Raw genomic sequence first — 18,941 nt, forward strand, 5'->3', positions numbered from 1 at the left:
CTGTCTTTCTGGATGAGAAATATTGTACAGACGGCTGGAAGGGAGAGGTGCCCAAGGAAGGAGATCGATTGTGCAGTCATAAGGACGGTGTGGCAGTAATGATGAGGCCTTGGTCTTACTGAAAACCTGGTCTAGGTACTCCTCTGGTACTTGGGACAAGTCTGACAGTTCAGGTTCTAAGGGATCTACTGGGGCAGAATGTGCAGAGACGGCTGACTGGAGACAAACAGACAGGCATTTTGTGGAACAAGCTTTGACACAACCCTCTAGCCAGTTTAAATGGGGGTTGTGTTCACGTAGTCAGGGAAAACCTAGAACCAGGGAGCTTTGAGAAATTGGAAACACAACATGATATTTTTTCATGGTGGTTACCAGAAATTAAGAGCTCAAGGGATTCAGTTCGGTGTGTTATCCGGTGAAGAGTTTTCCCATCCAGGGCGAGTACTTGGTGTGGAGGTATTAGCGGCTCCAACGCTATGTTTGCTTGCTGGACAAGTGACTGGTCAATGAGGTTTTGCTCGCAGCCTGAATCAACTAGGGCGGATAGGCTTAACTGATCCTAATTGAAAAGGATGGTTGCAGGCAAAGTTAATCTAGGGGTTCTTTGGTCTATTATTTTTCGGTTCGTCAACTCCCCCTTTAAAGTACACAGATCCTCTCTTTTGGCCGATTTGTGTAGGCCGCAATAAAGTGGTCTCGGGAGCCGCAATACAAACACTGGTTCGATTGCCTACGTTGTTGCCTCTCTTCCGGGGTTAACCGGGTTCTACCAAGCTGCATGGGTTCTGGGGGAGGCTTATTGAGGCCTGGTCGTGGCAACGGGGAATGCAGGGAAGGTTGAAACCGAGTCTGCTCTGTTCGGTACCTTCTACTTTCCCTCATGCAAGTATCCATTCTGGTTGCTAATGCTATCATTTCATTTAAGATCTTAGGTTAATCTAACAAGGATAGTTCATCTTTCAAAGATTTTTTTAGTGACAGAAAAAAGGACGCTTTGAGAGCACAGGAGTTCCAGCCAGAGACTGCTGCTAACGTGCGAAAATCAATAGAGAAATCTGAAACTGGGGAGCCGTGCTAGTTTGGTCTGAATCAGTTGAAAATGTTTGTTTAAATTCCTGAATAAATTCATCAAAGGTACATCCGAACTGGTTGCAATTGGTAAACCTGGCCTTAGCCCAACTGAGTGCTTTGCCAGTGAGTAGTCCTAAAATGAAAGAGATCTTAGCATCACATGGGTAAAAGACTGCGGGGAGCGATTAAATACTAGAGTACACTGCAAGAGAAAACCCCTGCACTCACTAACCTCACCGGATTACTTTTTAGGGTTAGGTGAAGTGACGTCTCGGGAATGCGGAAGTTCCTGTGAGACCGGAGGAGACTCAGAAGCTCCCCCTGGTGCCTGGGATGTCTGGACGTTTAGTGCATGTTGCAGGAGTGTGGCCATCTGATCCAGTTGTTGATTTGACTGACGTTGTTGTTCTAGGAGGCTGCAGAATGTAGATCCATGTGATTGAATTTGTTGACTGTGTTCAGCTAAAGTCCTCCTGAGTGCCTCTGCTGGGTCAGATTGGCCTGAGTGTTCTGTCATGGATTTCTTTACTGATTTGACCCACATGCAGAATGACACTTAGGATGCAGGAGAAAAGTTTATTTTGACAGGTTGTGAATACAGAACTGGAACCGGGACTGGATACACAAACTGTGTGGGAAGGGAGATCAGGTAAGTTACTTTTGAGGTTTGAAGTTGAATTTCTGAGAATGAGAATAAGTTCTTGCTTACTGATGAAGGAAACGTGGTAGCCTGAGTGAGAACGATGCGGAGCCTGGGAGGACGGACAGTTACTGCTGAATCAGGGCTTTAATCCAAGTTAAGTGGTGAGCTCTCTGGTTAGTACAAGGTAGTTGGATTCTCACACAACAGTTCTCAGTAAAATTGAATACCTGGAGAAGTTTCTTGAGACTTGATGTAAAGTTACAGGTGGAGGGTGAGCAGGGTTCGCTTGCCTGAGATCCTAGGAGTCGAAGGGCTTGGGCTGTTCGCTGGAACTTGATCCAAAATAATTCTAGAAGGCTTGAAGTCTTGATTCTTGGCTGGGGCTGACTGGAGCTTGAAGCCAACACAAATGATTCAAGGAGCTTGGAGCCAGGACTAGGAAGTCACCACAAAGGCTAACACTCAGGCACTGGAGTGCAGACAGCCCAGCCTTCTTATACACCTCCAGAACAAAGATTGGCAGCACCTGCTCACCTCAGCACCTGTCTTCACACAATAAGAGGCTCTGGTGGCATCTAGTGGTGAATGATTGTTAATAGCAGGCATGAAACAACACACACAAAATCCCAGACTCTGACAATGTGACCTTCAGCAATGATCTGCTCCTATGGTGTAAAAGACAAAGAAATATTTTCTCTTGAAGTGAGAACCAGCTCTACAGAGCTCCATGGTTCAGTTATCCTGTCCAGTAGAAACACCACTTAAGTTTAACACTAGGACTCCCAGAATTCTAACACTACTAGAACTCCCAAGCCCGTCAATTTGACGGCGAGCATCGATGCGAGGGTGGTGATGAAGTCATCGCAATACATTGGTCAGAATGCTAAAGGTTTTCTTGCATGCTATAAAATGGTTTTGACAAAAATTCATAATAGTATTTGATCAAAAATAATACAGAGTAGCGGGTACATTTGTTTAAAAAAAGCTTTACTAATCTGACCAAAAGCTGGACAGCTCCATGTTACGCCCCCCTTTCACTTCGCGGACATAAACTAGTGCTAAAAACGCCGTGAGCTCATCCACACTCATGTCCGTGGAGGAATCATCTCCTAAAACTCTGCGGGCCTCAGCCACAGCACAGCACTGAACATGGATGAGCATTTCGCCATCCACTAAGCAGAGGAATGCGGTCTGGGCATCTTGGATCTGGCGCTCTGTCAACGCGTTCTGGTTCTGACATCTCCTACTACTTTCTTCCTCCTTACTACTGTCCACACAGCACCATCCTTTCCTATCTCCTCCCCTTTCCCAGGTGTGCGCTCGTCTTGCGATGAAAGCGCGGTAAAGCGCAGAATAGATTGTTGTTACTGGGCTACTATACCTATCTATGACCTCTTTGTCCATTATCAGTACCTTGATTTGCAGTTTCTCTCTGGCCAGTGAGCTGGTTTGCTGGGTTTATAGCTGGGCACTGGGCACCTGGCTCGTATCCCTATCTCTGAAGCTGCGCTGATTGTGGCACTGTTGCTGTAGTTTATATATTATTAGTTTACTAATCTGTAAACTATAGCCTAAAATGCTAAAATCATTACATAGGCTTGTCTTTTACTACCTTGAAATAATGCGCCACAACCTCCTGCTAACGGGACGACTCGTTTTTTTTAGCCGGGGGAGGCTCACTCTCTGTCACTCGAACTGACTGACCAAGAGCCGTCAGAATCCCTCTTGACCCCAGAATCACAATCATGTAATTTTTGAAACATTTCCAATGCCTCTTGAGCAGAAAATATTCTTCTAGAAGCCATTTGTAGGACGCCAACAATCTCCTTCTCAGACTGTGTTCTAGAGTGGCGGTTGCTAAGCAACGCTCGCGCGTATACTCAGCAGCGGGAAAAAATATCAATGTAAATAATAGGGCCGTCAAAGTAGCGGTTGTGGTAGTTAGAGGTAGAAATACCTAGATCTTTTATTTACTTTGATATTTTTTTTTAAAGAGACATAGGAACACACAAGACACAGGTTTAGAAAAAGTCAGGATGCCAGGAAGATAAGAGTTTTAATAAACCAGAGTTATGCCATGTCAAACTTTCAAAACCGTCAAATTGATGGCCCTGGGAGTTCTAGTGTTAAAAAGCTCACAGGAGGTTGGAATTTATCCGACTGCATTGGCATTTAGATTATTTTTACTGTTTCCACACCATCACAGTTCAGGTTTTATGAGTTTTCATCAGGTTTTACCACTAATTGTTTAGAACACAGGGTAAAGATGGCACATTCTAGACTTCAACCTTGTCAGATATGCAGAAACTTTTTGACCCAAACTGTTTTCACACCCACAGTTTCATCTCCACATGTACAGTTTATACATTAAATCGTAGGTATTCTACTTTCAACCAGTGTGTTTCCCACGGCTGCAGGATTTTCAGTTTTCCGTCAGATTTTCCCAGAGTGCGGAGTACGCACAGCCAAGCTCTGATTTATTCCTGCTATATCCCAACAATTTTTCCTCATATCTGGAATAAGAGGCTCTCCTTAACCTGTCATACCTCACACAGAAAACACAGTAGACACATCAAAATATACATATGTTACCATAAGAAGGTTCTGACCACTCATGATTTAGGATTTATTTAAATACAATTTATAGTTTGTCCACAGCAACTGTTTGATTAAAGCATAAATTCATGTTTTTCTGTCTGGTATTAATATGGCGCTGTAGGGCATTTCCTTCTCACCAGAAAAGGTGGGAACTACCATGGCAACTAGTGACACAGCAGTTTACCTCATTACTCAGCAGCTTTTACTCTCTCATATTAATCTATTATACTGACAAAGCTAAAAAGATGGAGTAGATGTATGCTGGATTTTTGGACAGCAGCTGTTTTCCCCCAGAGCGAAAGTTCATTGAATTGACAAAAACAAAGTAAATGTTCTTCAATCTAAGATGAAAAAGTAGTTGAAAAGTTGATGTCTGAATGTGAGTGAAAGGTGGTTTGGATTAATGAATGGGCTAAGCATGGCTAATTTTCAGCATCTTTGGGTAAATTTGGACTGAATCTTTGGGGTTAAGAAAAGTCCAGTTTTCAACATATTTTATCGAGCTTCATAATGACAAAGACTGGCCAGAGGTTCATGGACTTCCTGTGTGAGGAGACTTGAAAGGTTTTTAAAAAGTTTCTAGCTTGTTTTGTTGGACATTAACCTGCTATAATAAATTAGAGCTGTACAAAATGTCAAAATGCAGAATCAATATGTGCAATATTACAATCATCGTTTACTGTCCCGTATGGCCTCAACTCATACAGATCAGATATACCAGGGAGAGTGGAGGGGACATGTTGACGATGGAAGAGAAAGTAAGGAAAATGTGCTTAAGTTGATGAATATCATCATCGTAATATTCATCCATTATATTGCTATAGCATGATTACCTAATATCATGCAGCACTATAATGAATCAGATTGAAACTGAAACAAATTTTTGAATATTATATCAACGTAAAATGAGATCTGGACCGTAAGTTTGGCAGCAGCAGGTCTAAACAACCATGTGCTCCTGATTTGTAGAGTCTATGCAGATAATTTTTAATAGAACTGTTAACACAAAATAGTTGAAGACCAGGTTCTCCTCACCAAACACTGACTCCACTGGCATCCCTTCAGGATGTCTCTCTGACTCCCTACATGCATCAGTGGGGAAACATTGGAGCCAAACTTCATCATGTCTCACTTTCCAGCCTCCACCGCTGCTATTGACAGGGTGAGACATAACTGCATCTGTCAAATCTTCTCACATGTACACAAACAAACATCACGAGTTTCCTCTGGGCAGCCTGAAATCCACTATCAAGGATCGATAGCAGTCTGTGCATATGCAGGAGGTCAGAACAGAAACCCTGAAAATGGACACAAGCTGTAGACTGAAGCGGTGAGGCACACACTCTCATGGTACCTGCTGGTAATCTGTTTCATAAAGCAGAGTCCGGCCTCATTAATAATGCACCAGCTCTGCCTGATACAGGATGCGTAAAATGGAAAATATCTCGGATCCGTCTTTCAGATTTGCAGCACAATTTCACTCTAAGTGGATTCTTACGTCTCCTTCTCGTCTGCATTATAAAGGTCATGTCTACAAATGCAGCAATACTTCTATAAAAAATGTTCCATATCCTCGTGTCCTCACAAATAATGAGCTCTTTATATTAATGCTCCAGAGAGATCCAAAATGTGTGAAACTAATCTTTGTACTACATTCTGACACCTTTGGAGGTCAAAGTTGTTTAATTTGGAAAAATGTGCTCCTGTTTTCAGGTTTTAATGATTTATTTGAACCGTTGTTTGTCCAGGGTGGAACAGCTACTCAACATATAACTGCAGACATTTTTTAAAACATACATTGGATGAAAAAGTCTCTAATCTCCACAGTCAAAATTATACAAACAAGCTAATATATATTCAGTCAAATGTCCTGAATAAGTTGCACCTTGACCACACATTTTTTGGCATCATCAACAAGCTGGCATCATTCTGGCTGGCTATGTGACCTTCTCTCTCTTCTTGTCAGAACTGGTAGAGTTCATTTAAACTGACCAGAATATAAATCCTAGTCCACCAGTTTCCCTTATTGTCCTGTTGGAACACCAAGGTGAGTCCAAGTAAACACCATCTAGCAGTTGGTTTGACGGGAGTTTAAAGAATTTGGAGGTAGTTCTTCTTTATTGAAACAGCCCCACAGCATGATGCTACCTCCACCAGTCTCACATTGAAACATACTTCTCCAATCAACCATTGGCAAAGAATTGGCTCCACAGCATGATGCTGCCACCACTGTGTGGACAGTGTTCTTCAGTTTGAAAGCCTCACCTTGACTCCTCCAAACATTCTTCTCGTCATTGTAACTAAACAGCTCAATCTTTGTCTTGTCTAACCATCAAACCTTTTTTGAGAAGACATTTGACTTATCTGTGTGGGCAGCTGCAGATTTCAGGCCCAAACTATTCCCATCTGATGAAAGCAAACTGGTTAAGATGTTGAGCAGCAAGGTAGCAGCCACCAAGACTCAAACCATCCTTGAACTGGAAACTGCTTGAAAACCAGTGTCACTGCCCACCTTTGACTGATCAAGAAAGAATCTCCTGCTTCAAAACTACATCTTCATGTTGGGGGAAGTTGAGAGGAGCCGTTGAGAGGAGCCTTTCAAACGAACAAAACCGCTTCAAACTGTCAAGCATAGTGGTGGCAGCGTCATGCTGGAGACTGTTTGGTTGTACTGGTGCATTGGATAAAATGAATGCAACTGTAAAGGAGAACTACCTCCAAATGTTTAAATATCAACTCAGATAAACAACTCGATGGTAAAAACATGAACAAAACAGTGTTCCAATGGGACAATAATCCCAAACACACGTCCAGAATTTATGGATCATCTTTGAAAGCCGGGTCTGTGCCCGGAAACCGACCAATTGGTCACATATCCAGCCTGGATCATGCCAGAAGCTTGCTGATGGCTACAAAAAGCATGTTGAGGTGCAACATTTACCCAAATGTTAGCGAGGGTGTAAGTCTTGATCAGAAAGTTAAAGGTGAAAGTTGGACCCTTATCTTCATTCTCATGATGAGTGGATGGAAACCTGTCATCAAAGGTTTCTGTGATGGGTTCAGAGGTTAGAATGGAAAACATCAAGATGAAGCTTAGATATAGAATTAGATGCTAGAAATGACATGGTTTGAGGTTATGGACAAAAACAAGAAGAAAAAATGAGATTTCATCAAAGATATTTGATGGAAACTGTTTTTATCTTGATAATAATATTTAAGTTTCATTTAAATTCAGGTTTTTTGACATTAGAATTGTTCTTCTGTTATTATTGAAAGGCAAATAGTACCCTCCGTCCAAACAATGGTCTCCTCCTTTCTCCCCTCCATCTCCCTCTCTGCCCGTCTCCCTCCCTCCATTTTGCCTGGTTAACCCGGCTGCGAGGTGAAGAAGAAGTGAAGTGAGCAGACCGAGGCGGGTCACGCTGAGATTCCCATCAATAATTCATCGGGCCGCTGCTGCCTCTGCTCTTGTGTTCAATTCCCCTGACGACCACATAATACCTCCTCCCCCCTCGCCAAAAGGAGAGCAGGGGAGACAGGTCCGAGGAAGGAGAAAATGGTCAGAGAAAGAAGAGGATTGAAAATTAGATGAAAGTCGGTAAGAAGCAGGAAAAGATATTCAAACTGTATTAGGTCGTTCTCTGAGTTATTTTTACAAGCATTTAAAATGTTTGCAGTCATGGTAGCTGAATGAGAGCAAATTGCCTTTTAGATTCAACTTTTTTAATGTTATGAAAGGAGACCATTGATATGTTCAGCACCAATCTGACACCTTTTAGGACAAAAATGACCAAAACATCCAGAATATGTGGTTCTGTTTGTTTCAGAAGGCCAGGAATCTGCTCTTATAACAACTTCCAAGATTGTAGAGGTTCTTTTTCTACCCAAATCAGTACAACAAGCTGACAGATTTAAACCCCAGTTAGAGTTCAAGTCAATAAAGATGGTATTGAATAAGTCAACTAATTCTGCATTCTTCTTCTGCTCATTTTCTAACTCCATTTGTTAAGATGTTACAAGGCAATCTGCAGATTAGCACCAAAGTGTCCACCTTCTTGATATTGATCAATCAAAAAGGAAGCAGCTGTGAGTGCAGAGCCCAAACAATATGAGTAGACGCAGACCCTTAATGTCTTAATTCTAGTTTATAAAAAAGGAAGACTCTTTATGTCTTCAAGTTCAAACACTAAGCAAACAACCCTGATGCATCCAAGGCACCAAAGAGTCAGATCATGAATCAGCATCTTCAAATCGAACCTTCATGTTCTGATTCTGTTGGACAAAAACTCAGCACCGCATATTCCTTAGCATTTTTATAAAAGGGTTTGACTGGACTAACTGTAGGGGAACTGAATAATTACATAAATACTAATAAATAAAATACTTAAATATACTCATTATCATTAAGTACATATATTTAAGTGTTTTCTTTTCCTTATTTTGATTTTCTATTTTGATATATATATATACATATATATATTTTTATCATTTGTGTATATATATCACAAGTGAAAAATAAATGTTTTCGATCATGTATTTCACGGGTTTAGTCTTCCAAGTAAACAGTTAAAGGACAATAATCATGAAACATTTTCTAATTGTTGCAAATGTTCTTTTTTTCACTAACCTTTTGTGAGATTTAATTGTTCAAAATTGATTTTATACTTTTTACCACAGAAAAAAACATTAAAACAAATCAGCATAAAATACTCAGCCTCTTCCTTCACTGATAGATCCAACTTGGACTTATTAATAATATATATTTCTAATACGAGTAAAAATAAATGTTTCTAATGCATTCGAAGTGTATCTTGATTTTAGTAGCAGAGTTAAAGGACACTAATCTTTAAACATACTTATTTTGTTTTTTAAATCTTGCATAAAGTTTTATTATTAAGAATATCTCATGTTCGTTTTTCGTAAAGTGTTTTACATTTTTTCTTAAACTATAAAAGTTTGTTGAAATTGATATTGCTTTGAGACTGAAATGAAGTTGTATTAGCTTAAAATTGGGCAAATATTTGAAAAAATAGATTTTATTTTTCTGATTTATATTAATTTTAATAAGGATTACTAGAAACTGTACATATCCACAAATAATTAGTAAAAATTATTACAATATGTATATATTTTCAAAGCTTTTGTGGCACCAGCGACTTCTATTTATTAGTAGGTTGACAGGAAGAAGTGCTGAGTGAGAGAAGATGAAGACATGCAGTAGATGCCCTGCGGTCAGGAATCGAACCAGGGACAGCTGTGTTAAGAACCATTGCCTGTATATGGTCCCCCTTTTCTACCACTGAGCCACGCAGCGCACTGATTACAGCATGTTTTGGGTAATTTAGGAAAACCTCTTAAAAACCTTATATTTGCTAAAACAAAATCTGTTAACATTGTTACAAGTTACGTTTGACCTTTTTTCTGTAAATAAATAGAAAATTAATGAAGTTGGATATGAAAACAATATTGAATTACACAGACAAACGCATCAAATCAAATCAGTTTTCAAGTTACCTACAATGCTGCTCCTTGGCTTGTCTCGTAGTCAAGAGAAAATTTGCTCCATCTTTTGTCTCAGAGTCACTGCCTTGACCTTTGACCTCAGCTCTATTGGGTACTTGTAGGTGTGCTGATCTAAGAATTGCTCCCTTTACTCTAACACTCACTGTAAAAACACCTATGAGAGGACATAACAGTTTAAGGAGCTAGTTTTATATTTCACAGAATGAAAAACAAACTTCCACAGTTTTCTGTAAATTTGTGTGTTCAATTTTTCATGATAGCCACTGTTTATAAGCTAAAGACTTTCAGATTGTTCACATCTGGCCTGGCTCTGTGTCTACCTGTGACACCTTTCTGGAGAGGGAAATCGTCCGAGCTTCTGCTGGCAACAACTTAATGCTCACTCTCTACCTTGTCTTTTAGTGTTTAACCCTTTCTCTCTCCTAGACATGGAAATTGACTGAGCTTTTACTGTAACTAATTATATGTGCTCTCTTCCAGACTCTAACCTTGAAAACTGGCTCAGAGTTTATCTGTTCTTTCTTTCTAGGTGAAACGACTAAAGGAGCTACATCCATTAACATGTACTTTTCCTTCCCATAGAAAGTACTCCTGGATCAGTGCTTCTTTGTTCTCTTTGTGTCTCTGCTCTGTTCTCTCAAACCTCCAGTCAGTCGTGGCAGATGGCCCGCTCACACTGAGCCTGGTTCTGGTTCTACTGGAGGTTTCTTCCTGTTAAAAGGGAGTTTTTCCTCTCCACTGTTGCTACATGCATGCTCAGTATGAGGGATTGCTGCAAAGTCAACGCCAGTGACTGTCCACTGTCTCTACATGCTCATCCAGGAGGAGTGAATGCTGCAAGTCACTGACTGGATGCAATCTGCTGGGTTTCCTTAGATAGAAAACCTTTTTATCCAATTTGAATAAAAAGCTAACTCCGACTGAACTGTTCAATTGTTAGGATTAATTGGAACGTATGAACCTGACTGTTGTGAAGTGCCTTGAGACAACATGTGTTGTGAATTGGTGCTATATAAATAAAACTGAATTGAATTTAATTGAATTGAATCAGCTAATGTTTCACTTTTTGTATTAGCAAAAGAGTTCAGGATGTTTAACTCTTTGTTTTACCTCTTTGGAGGTTCAACTGTGTTCATTGAAGAATTTTTCTTATTTAATTTTTTGTCCTAGCAAATCATTTTGTATGTTCAGTATTTGTTGTCAACAATTGTTTACTATTACCTAAAAGGTTCACATTAGCTGAAGAGTTTTGAATATTCAGTTGGTTGTGTTAGCAACAATACATTGTTAGCTAAAAACCTTTAGGTGTTTGCTTGTGTTAGCAAAACTGTTTTGCATAATCAGTTGTTAGATTAGCAAATAAGTTTTGAATGTTTCATTCTTTGTATTAACTAAAGGTTTCTTAAAGTTAGCTTAAAGTAGATTTTGGGATTCAATCGGTCGTATTAATGAAACAGTTTTGGATGTTCAGTTTTTGGTGTTAACTACTGTTTATTATTACCTAAAAGGTTTTGAATGTTAAATTATCTGCGTTAGCTATTGTTCGTCATTAGCTAAAGAGTTTTGGATGTTTCACTGTTTGTGTTAGCTTTGTTTGTTATTAATGCAAGCCAAAGAGCACTGGAGGTTTAACTGTGTTAGCTGAAGGTTTTCAGATGTTTATTTGTTTGTGTTAGCAAAACACACTCGCCTATTTAGCTGTTCAGTTTAGCTAAGGAGTTTGGGATGTTGAAATGTTTGTGTTAGCTAAAGAGTTTTTCACATTTTGTTGGTTGTGTCAGCAAAACAGTTACTGTTCACTATTATCCAAAAGGTTAAAATAGGACTGAAGACTTATTTGTATTATTAAAATAGTTTTTGAAGGTTAATTGTTTGTGTTAGCAAAACAATTTTGGTTGTTCAGTGGTTTTTGTTAGCTACTGTTCACTAGTAAAAATTGTTTCAGATCTTGTTAGTGTCCAGAAATTGAAACATTTGTGCTTCATATTAGCAGTAAATTAAAATAATTTGGAAAATTTGATTGTTCATGTTAGGTACTGTTAACTATTAGCTGAGGTATTCTGCATGCTTAACGAATTGTGTCTAGTTAGCTAAAAATGTTCACTTGTTCAAATTAGCTAAAGAGATTTAGATGTCTGACTTTTTTGTGTTAGCTAAACAGTTTTAGGGGTTGGGTAGGTCATGTTGGGTAACATTCATTACCTAAAAAGTTTTTGATCTACAGTTTTTTGTGTTAGCTAAATAGTTTAGAGTGTTCGGTGGTTCATGGGTACAATTTATTGTTACCTAAAAAGTTTCTTGATCTATAGACATTTGTATTAGCTAAACAGTGTAGTATCTTCTTCAGATTAGCTAAAGAGTTTTGGATATTTTATTGCCCATGTTAGCCCCTGTTTTTAATGTCTAAATCTATGACAGCTAAAGATCTTCTGATGTTTAATCTTGTCAGCTCCCAAGTTTTGAATGTTCAATTTGCCATGCTAGAAAAATAATTTTGAAGTGGAATACTTTTGAATGTTTTACCCTTTCTTACCTGAAGAGTTTTGGGCATTTGATTGTTCAGAATTAGGTAAAAAGCTTTGGATGTAAAACTCTTTATGCTAGTTAAAGACTTTCAGATGTACAATTGTTTGAGTTAGCGGGTTTTGGATGTTTAGCTGTTTGTGTAAACCTCGGTTCATTTTTACCCAAAAGCTATTAGCAGTTTTATTGTTTGGATTAGTTAGTAAGTATCAAACTTTTGAGTAAATTGTTTTGGATCTTTAACAGTAGCTTCTGATATTTAGCTATTTGTGCTTGCTATGTTTATTAGTAGCTAAAAAATTTTGAAACTTTAAATGTTCAAGATAGCTAAAACAAATAATTTTGTAAGACTTTTGGATGTTTGTTAGCTAATGATTGTGTTATCTGTGTTAGCTAATCTAATCTACGTGTTAGCTGAAGAGTTTGGGATTTTTAATTGAAATGAATAAAAAATATTTATTATTTAAATTAGCTGACTGTATCGTGTTACAAAGGCTAGGCTTACATTGGCATTAGTGTTTATATAAGCAATTATTTATATAATTTATAATTTGTGTTTTTCTGTTTTTATACTTCTTCATGCACACATTTGGCCCATTTCTTTTTAAAGCTAAACACATCATCAGCTACACTCACATGAGTTAGCTTATGTTTTTTCTATAGGTTTAACCATTATTAGCATCGGGATCAACAACAACGATGTTGATGATTAAAATATTTCTTCAAAGAGCTTGGAAACATGATTTGTTGGCTAAACATAAAAATGTACGCTTCTTTGAGAATGAACTAAATGGGCTTTGGCGGTTTTTATTTTACAAGAATTTGGTCTTATCTAAATATATTTAAACAAAATTAATCCATACTAAGATATGCTTAGTGAAGAAGAGTACCACCAATGTAGTGAGCATAATCAGAGAAAATGACTGTTCCTTGACATTTTACAACACAGATTACCCAACACCTCCCTCTTCCTTCTCTTTTACTGGTGTCAATTCCTATGAACCTGTCTGATAAAATAGCTCTCTGGAAAACCAACGAACCTCCTTAATGAAATCAAATTCTGCAGAGATAATCTGAATTGGGTTATCAGTCCACTTATCAGATCCAGTCTACCTAAGCACTAATTTCTGATCGCACTTCGACCAGAACCGTTCTTGGAGAGAAGCAACAACGGTCAAAGTAATAAACCTCCAATTACTGATTTTATTTGGACAAGGTGTCTCACTTTTATATAATTATACAAGAGTGGCAGACATTTCAAACTTAATACATGATGAAGTATGGTAATGATATGGCTAAGGCAGGTTTACAAAATTCCAACAAACTGAAGGCGGTAATATAACTTTAAATATAATTAGGTAATTAGGGCAAAACAGTGTGCACTAATTAATGGCTGTGTGGAGTTTACTTATACTGTTGTCATGTTTGAAAATAATAATTTGAAAAAGATAAGATATATCAGGGATACAATTGAAAAATTGAAGATACCTCACAAGAGATAAAAATCCAATTTTCCCACAATCAACAGCTTTAATTACAAAGTGTAAAATGTTTTGAAAAACCGTTTTCCTCAGACAGGTATTGATAATTGATAATGAGCAGGTCAATGATGTACAAGCTGTGTGATATTATTCTATAATGGGACTTTGTTAACTGATTTCTGTGGGGAAGATTTTTTAAGGAAACATTTAAACAACATAAATCTAAAATATTAATATTCCAAAAATACAAAAATTAAAAGTTAGAAGGAGAATGTTTCTTAAAATGGCTTTCTATGTAACTTATATATTTTCACACTACTTTAACCTGTCATTTCCTCCTTTTGTTTGGTGTTCAAATTCTGAACTTAAATTAAATTTCACTATTTTTCTCTCCCGTTGATATCTGGTTTGTCAAATCAGGAAAATTACTGGATGAGCGCAACAGTCTGGGAAAAATATTTGCATTAACTCAACAGATAAAATGTGCTGAGGTGAACAGAAACGGCTGATAAAGAAGGAAGTCTGTGATTTGCTGGAAATGTTGCCAAAGATCCAAAGGTTCACGCTGTGATAATGATGTTGCACAATGACTGAAGCCGTTAGGGTCCCAAAAAACTTTTTTACAACAAACAGGTTGGAACATGAATCAAAACTATTACATTTAAAGACATAAATCAACTATTCATACCCAAGAAATTTTAAATAAAGCAGAATTGCAGAAACTGACATCTATGAAGTTTTTACACATGAACCAAAAATATTAAAATTATTCCACTTTCATAATATTTGCAGCTGAAATTGTTGCATTACGTGTTTTGTTTTTTTTAAACAGTTACTTTTTCAATTTATTTAAACCCTTTGGGTTTTTGCTAAAATAATTAAACTGTTTCATGCAGCATTTATATTAGAAGTATGAATTTGTTCATGACAGAAGGAAACAACAGATTCCATTATTCTAAGTACAGCATTTGTTTGAATTATAAAAATTTGTTATTCTGGCTAAAAAAATCTGGTTTAATCTGACAATATTTTATAAAATGAAAAACTGATTTTTGTTTCAGGATTTTTTTTTTAATTAAAGTGCTTGTCAGATGTATTTATCGCAGAATAAAAAGACAAAATAAAAAACTATTCTCCATAATAGTGACACCATATCAAAACAATTTTAGCCCTGAAGAAAGCTGCTAAAAACAGCTTATAAAGGTGACGTTTTTTAGTACTTGTACTTGTATATGTACTTTTGGAGCTGAATATTTTGATTTAAAAAGATCTTTGACATCAAAATAAGCAAATACATTTTTGATACAATTTGCAACACATTGGGCATAAATAAAACAGCTAAAATAGATTCTGAAAAGATCAGAACAGCAGAAGCAAGAGAAATGAGATGCTACCTGAGCATGTTTACATGACAACTAATAAAAACACGGAAGGTTACAGCCACCAGAATAAGACAAAATGAACTGAAACCCTTTCAGTTCTGATCCAATCTGACCACAAACCAACGACAATCAATAAAACTGAAGCAGTTTGACTGTGAGTCTTAGCAAGTCGTCCCTGCTGTTGTCTCTGCAGACAATAGGAGCTCACTGATGGGACAGAAACCAGGCTTTTCTCACTAGAGGGGGCAGCAAACCCACCGATCCCAGCAACCTTCATGTATCTGAGATCACTAAGAGCTCCTCGCAATCAAACACACAAATCTTCCCTGCAAAAAAGCATGGAATATTTGCATGGAATAAAGACAATTAAACCAGCTGCTAGAGAACAGGATCTGTTTAATTTTTATCTGAACCTGAGAATTAAATATATCAGATATTCATCCTCCTTTCAGTCCTTCATTTAGTTTTATTTTAATTTATCTAATTGAAAATTGGAGGTGAGTTTTGGGGAAAATGTGTTTTCTGTTTTCTCTGAAGCTTGCAGGAGGAGGAAAATGAAAACCCGAACTATTAGTGCGGGAAGTGAGGGGGTTGTTAGAGGGAAATCCCACGACCTTGTCATTTCCTATCGATCCAGGTTTGTTATTGATCAATAATGGTAATCAAAACACCAGTGATTCCAAATAATCATCCACTCAGACTAGGAGGGCAGAGGAAACCAAAACAAAACCGCTTAGTGTGGGAATTCTTTAACATTTCCTTTTCTTTCTCCTGAAAAAAACCACAGGAGCCCTATGATAACAATAATAATATTAATAATGATAATTTTGTGGTTTGTTGTATTTTACTGTAACAAATACTTTTCCAATTTTTTACAAACCAGATTTCATTTAAATGTAAATCTATATTTAAAAAATGTAGATGTGGTTATTTCGTTTTTCTAAAGCTGAACTGGATGAACCTGAATTTTGAGAAGCTGCGGGAGAAAAATTCCAGCAATGACTTTTAAAATCAAATGTTTTTGATTTTCTAAATAATGGCTTGATTTTATTCTAAAGGGAATAGATGGAGAAACTTTTAAAAACTTTCAGCTGGTTTTTAACTCATCCGTTCAGCTTCCAGAACTCTGCAGAAATTCGTTTTTCTTCAGGTGTTTTTGGTTTTCCTACCTGCCAGTCTGAGCGCCGACATCCTCTGGAACTCGGGCTCCTGCAGCCACTTCCACATCCTCCTGAAGGTCTCCCGACCGGACTTTAGTTTACTCCAGGGTTTGGGGTTTCTCAGCAGGTCGGACAGCGTCCCCTGGGAGCGGCACAGCACCCTCTGGGCGAAGATGGCCTGCGGGATGCTGTACCTCTTCAACTCCGCGGTGATCCTCTGCGCCACCTCCTTGGTGTTGATCTCCTCCAGCTGGCCCGAACTGCTGCCACCCTGCGTCCCCGAGGAGGAGGGCGGTCGTTCCCGCGTGGAAGCCAACACGGGCCCGTGGGATGGAGACTGGAGGTGGGGGTGGTGGTGGTGCCCCGGGTGGTGCATGCCGTTCAGGTGCGGCATCATCCCAGCCGGCGGGCCACTGAGACCTCGGTGCTGGTGGTGCTCGAAGTTCAGCATTTTGTCGTGGGTTCCGTGCGAGCTGGAGCCGTAGTTGTGGAGCCCCTGCTGTGTATTGTGGATGGAGCCCAGGCCGTTGCCCAGCACCGGGGACAGACTCTGACCCATCCCGGACATGTGGTCCTTGTAGGGGGTATAGATGTTATTCATGCCTGGCAGCCCCCGCTCATCCCGCATTAGGGTGAAGCTCCCGCTGACGTTCCCGGACAGCCGCTGGTGGTGGTGGTGGTGGTGGTGGTGGTGGAACTTGTCGGACACGGTGGAGATGGGCGGCAGCGGCTGCAGCGGGGTGAGGGTGGTGTAGGTACCGCTCATCCCGGGGGAGGACGCGTCGCACGGCACGCTCATGGCGTGGTGCAGCGGCAGCGACAGCTCCGGACGGTACTCTCCGCTGCCCTCCAGGATCATCCCTGACACCATGGCCGGCCGAGGCGCCAGGTCCTGGTGGATCCGCAGGCCGGACGAGCCGCTCATCAGCTCCGCGTCAGGGGCCACCCCCCCGTGCAGGCTGCCGAGGCCGTCCATTGTCATGTCCGTGTTCATGGCGTAAGCGTCCAGGTCCTTGGCCAGGCATCGATAGGCGTTAGTGTAGGCAGTCTTCATTCATCTGTCCTCTCAGTCCATCAGGTCGAGCGGAATTATCTCTCCTCTGTCTCCTCCTGCTCCTCCGGGATGGGTCAGAACCGGTAACTCCCAGTGTCTCCTCGCCGTGTTCCCGTCCTCCTCCTCCGGCTCCAGCTCTTTGTGTGTTACTCTGAATCAGACGGGCCTGTGCGGCGGCTCCCCCATATCCAGCCCTCTCTTCCTCCGGCGCTGCTCTGCTCCTCAGAGCGGAGCTGTCCACGGTCCCTACCCGGCCGCTCAACCCACCGTGCTTCAGGAGGAGGAGGAGGACGAACCGGCTGCCGCTCCGGGGAGGCGCAGGCAGGACTGGCGGCCCAGAGGACCAATCAGAGCCAGGGACACAGATATGAAGGCGTGGTTGACTGTTGATCTGACCAATCAGCGTGTTTAAGAAAGGCAGCAGTTTACAGCGTGACTTTTCACTGGGGAATGAATTTGAACATATTTTCTTTTTATTCACATCATACTTCATTGGAGCATTTCATACTTTTACGACTCTACAGTATTAATCAAAATAAATGTATTTATTTAAACTTAAATTAAATGATTTTCCTTTCTGATTCTGATTTATATTTTTTAGCATTTTAGTCAAATAATTTATTATGTTCTGTTTTCCCACTTTTCTTCCAAAGCAGATTTTCCTGTATTATCTTAAAGTGGTCCTGATCAAAGGTTCTTCAAGCTTTCTAACGGTCTGAAAAATTTTCTTTGGACTTTGTTTCTTTTTTTTTTTTTTTACCCAATCTTAGTCCAGTACCTGGCCACGGTTCTGTTGGTAAGCTAAGGCTGCATAGTAATAAACAAGTAATTAAAAATAAAATCAGCCAAACTCCAAAGAAAATCTTTAAAAGACCTCAAGAGAGCGTGAAAACTACTCACCAAGATGACCTTAGGTGAAATTTAAACAATGTTCAGAGTCAGGAAGCCATTCAGGTCCTCTTCGGGATCTGAAATATGTTCAAAACACTTAACCCATGTCTGGGATGCTGTTCAGTGTTGGGAATCAGTTCTGCATCCTGAAAAATGCTAAAAGATGGGAATCTGTTTAGTGTTGTGAATCTATATAGAATCTGGAATCTGTTTTTTTATATCAGGGAATCTGTTTGATTTTTGGAATCTGCTCAGCACCAAAAATCTGTTTATGGTTTGGAATCCATTCAAACTAAGGACTACGTTCTGCAAAGACAATCGGTTCAGGGTGGGTTGTTTGTTCAAAATGCTCATCATCAGCGATCTGTTTACCATCAGGGATCTATTTTTCGGGAATCTGTTCAGTAAAACAAATCAGTTCCAACCCGAGAATTTGCTCAGTGACAGGAATCTGTTGACAGTAAAGAATCAGTTCAACGTACAGTGTTCAGAGTTAGGAACCCGTTCAACATCAGGGATCTGTTTTTATCATCAGGAAACTGTTCCGTTTTGAGAATCAGTTCAGTTTAGGGAATGTGTTCAGCTTTTGGAATCTATTCACTTTTGGGAATCTGT

The 18,941-nt window shown here is 39.5% G+C and overlaps 1 protein-coding gene across 2 annotated transcripts in view; it reads right to left on the minus strand.

The window, feature by feature from the left end:
• The window catches only part of onecut2 (one cut homeobox 2), a 45,849-nt gene extending 28,403 nt beyond the window's left edge, over positions 1 to 17,446 (minus strand). For both annotated transcript variants that reach the window (XM_047373356.1, XM_047373354.1), the window contains exon 1: positions 16,391 to 17,446. In XM_047373356.1, the coding sequence (XP_047229312.1) occupies positions 16,391 to 17,435 (1,045 nt within the window). In that variant the 5' untranslated portion in view covers positions 17,436 to 17,446. The remainder of the gene's footprint in view (positions 1 to 16,390) is intronic.
• Positions 17,447 to 18,941: the final 1,495 nt, after the last annotated feature.

The sequence above is a fragment of the Girardinichthys multiradiatus genome, chromosome 8 (genome assembly GCF_021462225.1).
Source record: "Girardinichthys multiradiatus isolate DD_20200921_A chromosome 8, DD_fGirMul_XY1, whole genome shotgun sequence".
NCBI lineage: Eukaryota > Metazoa > Chordata > Actinopteri > Cyprinodontiformes > Goodeidae > Girardinichthys > Girardinichthys multiradiatus.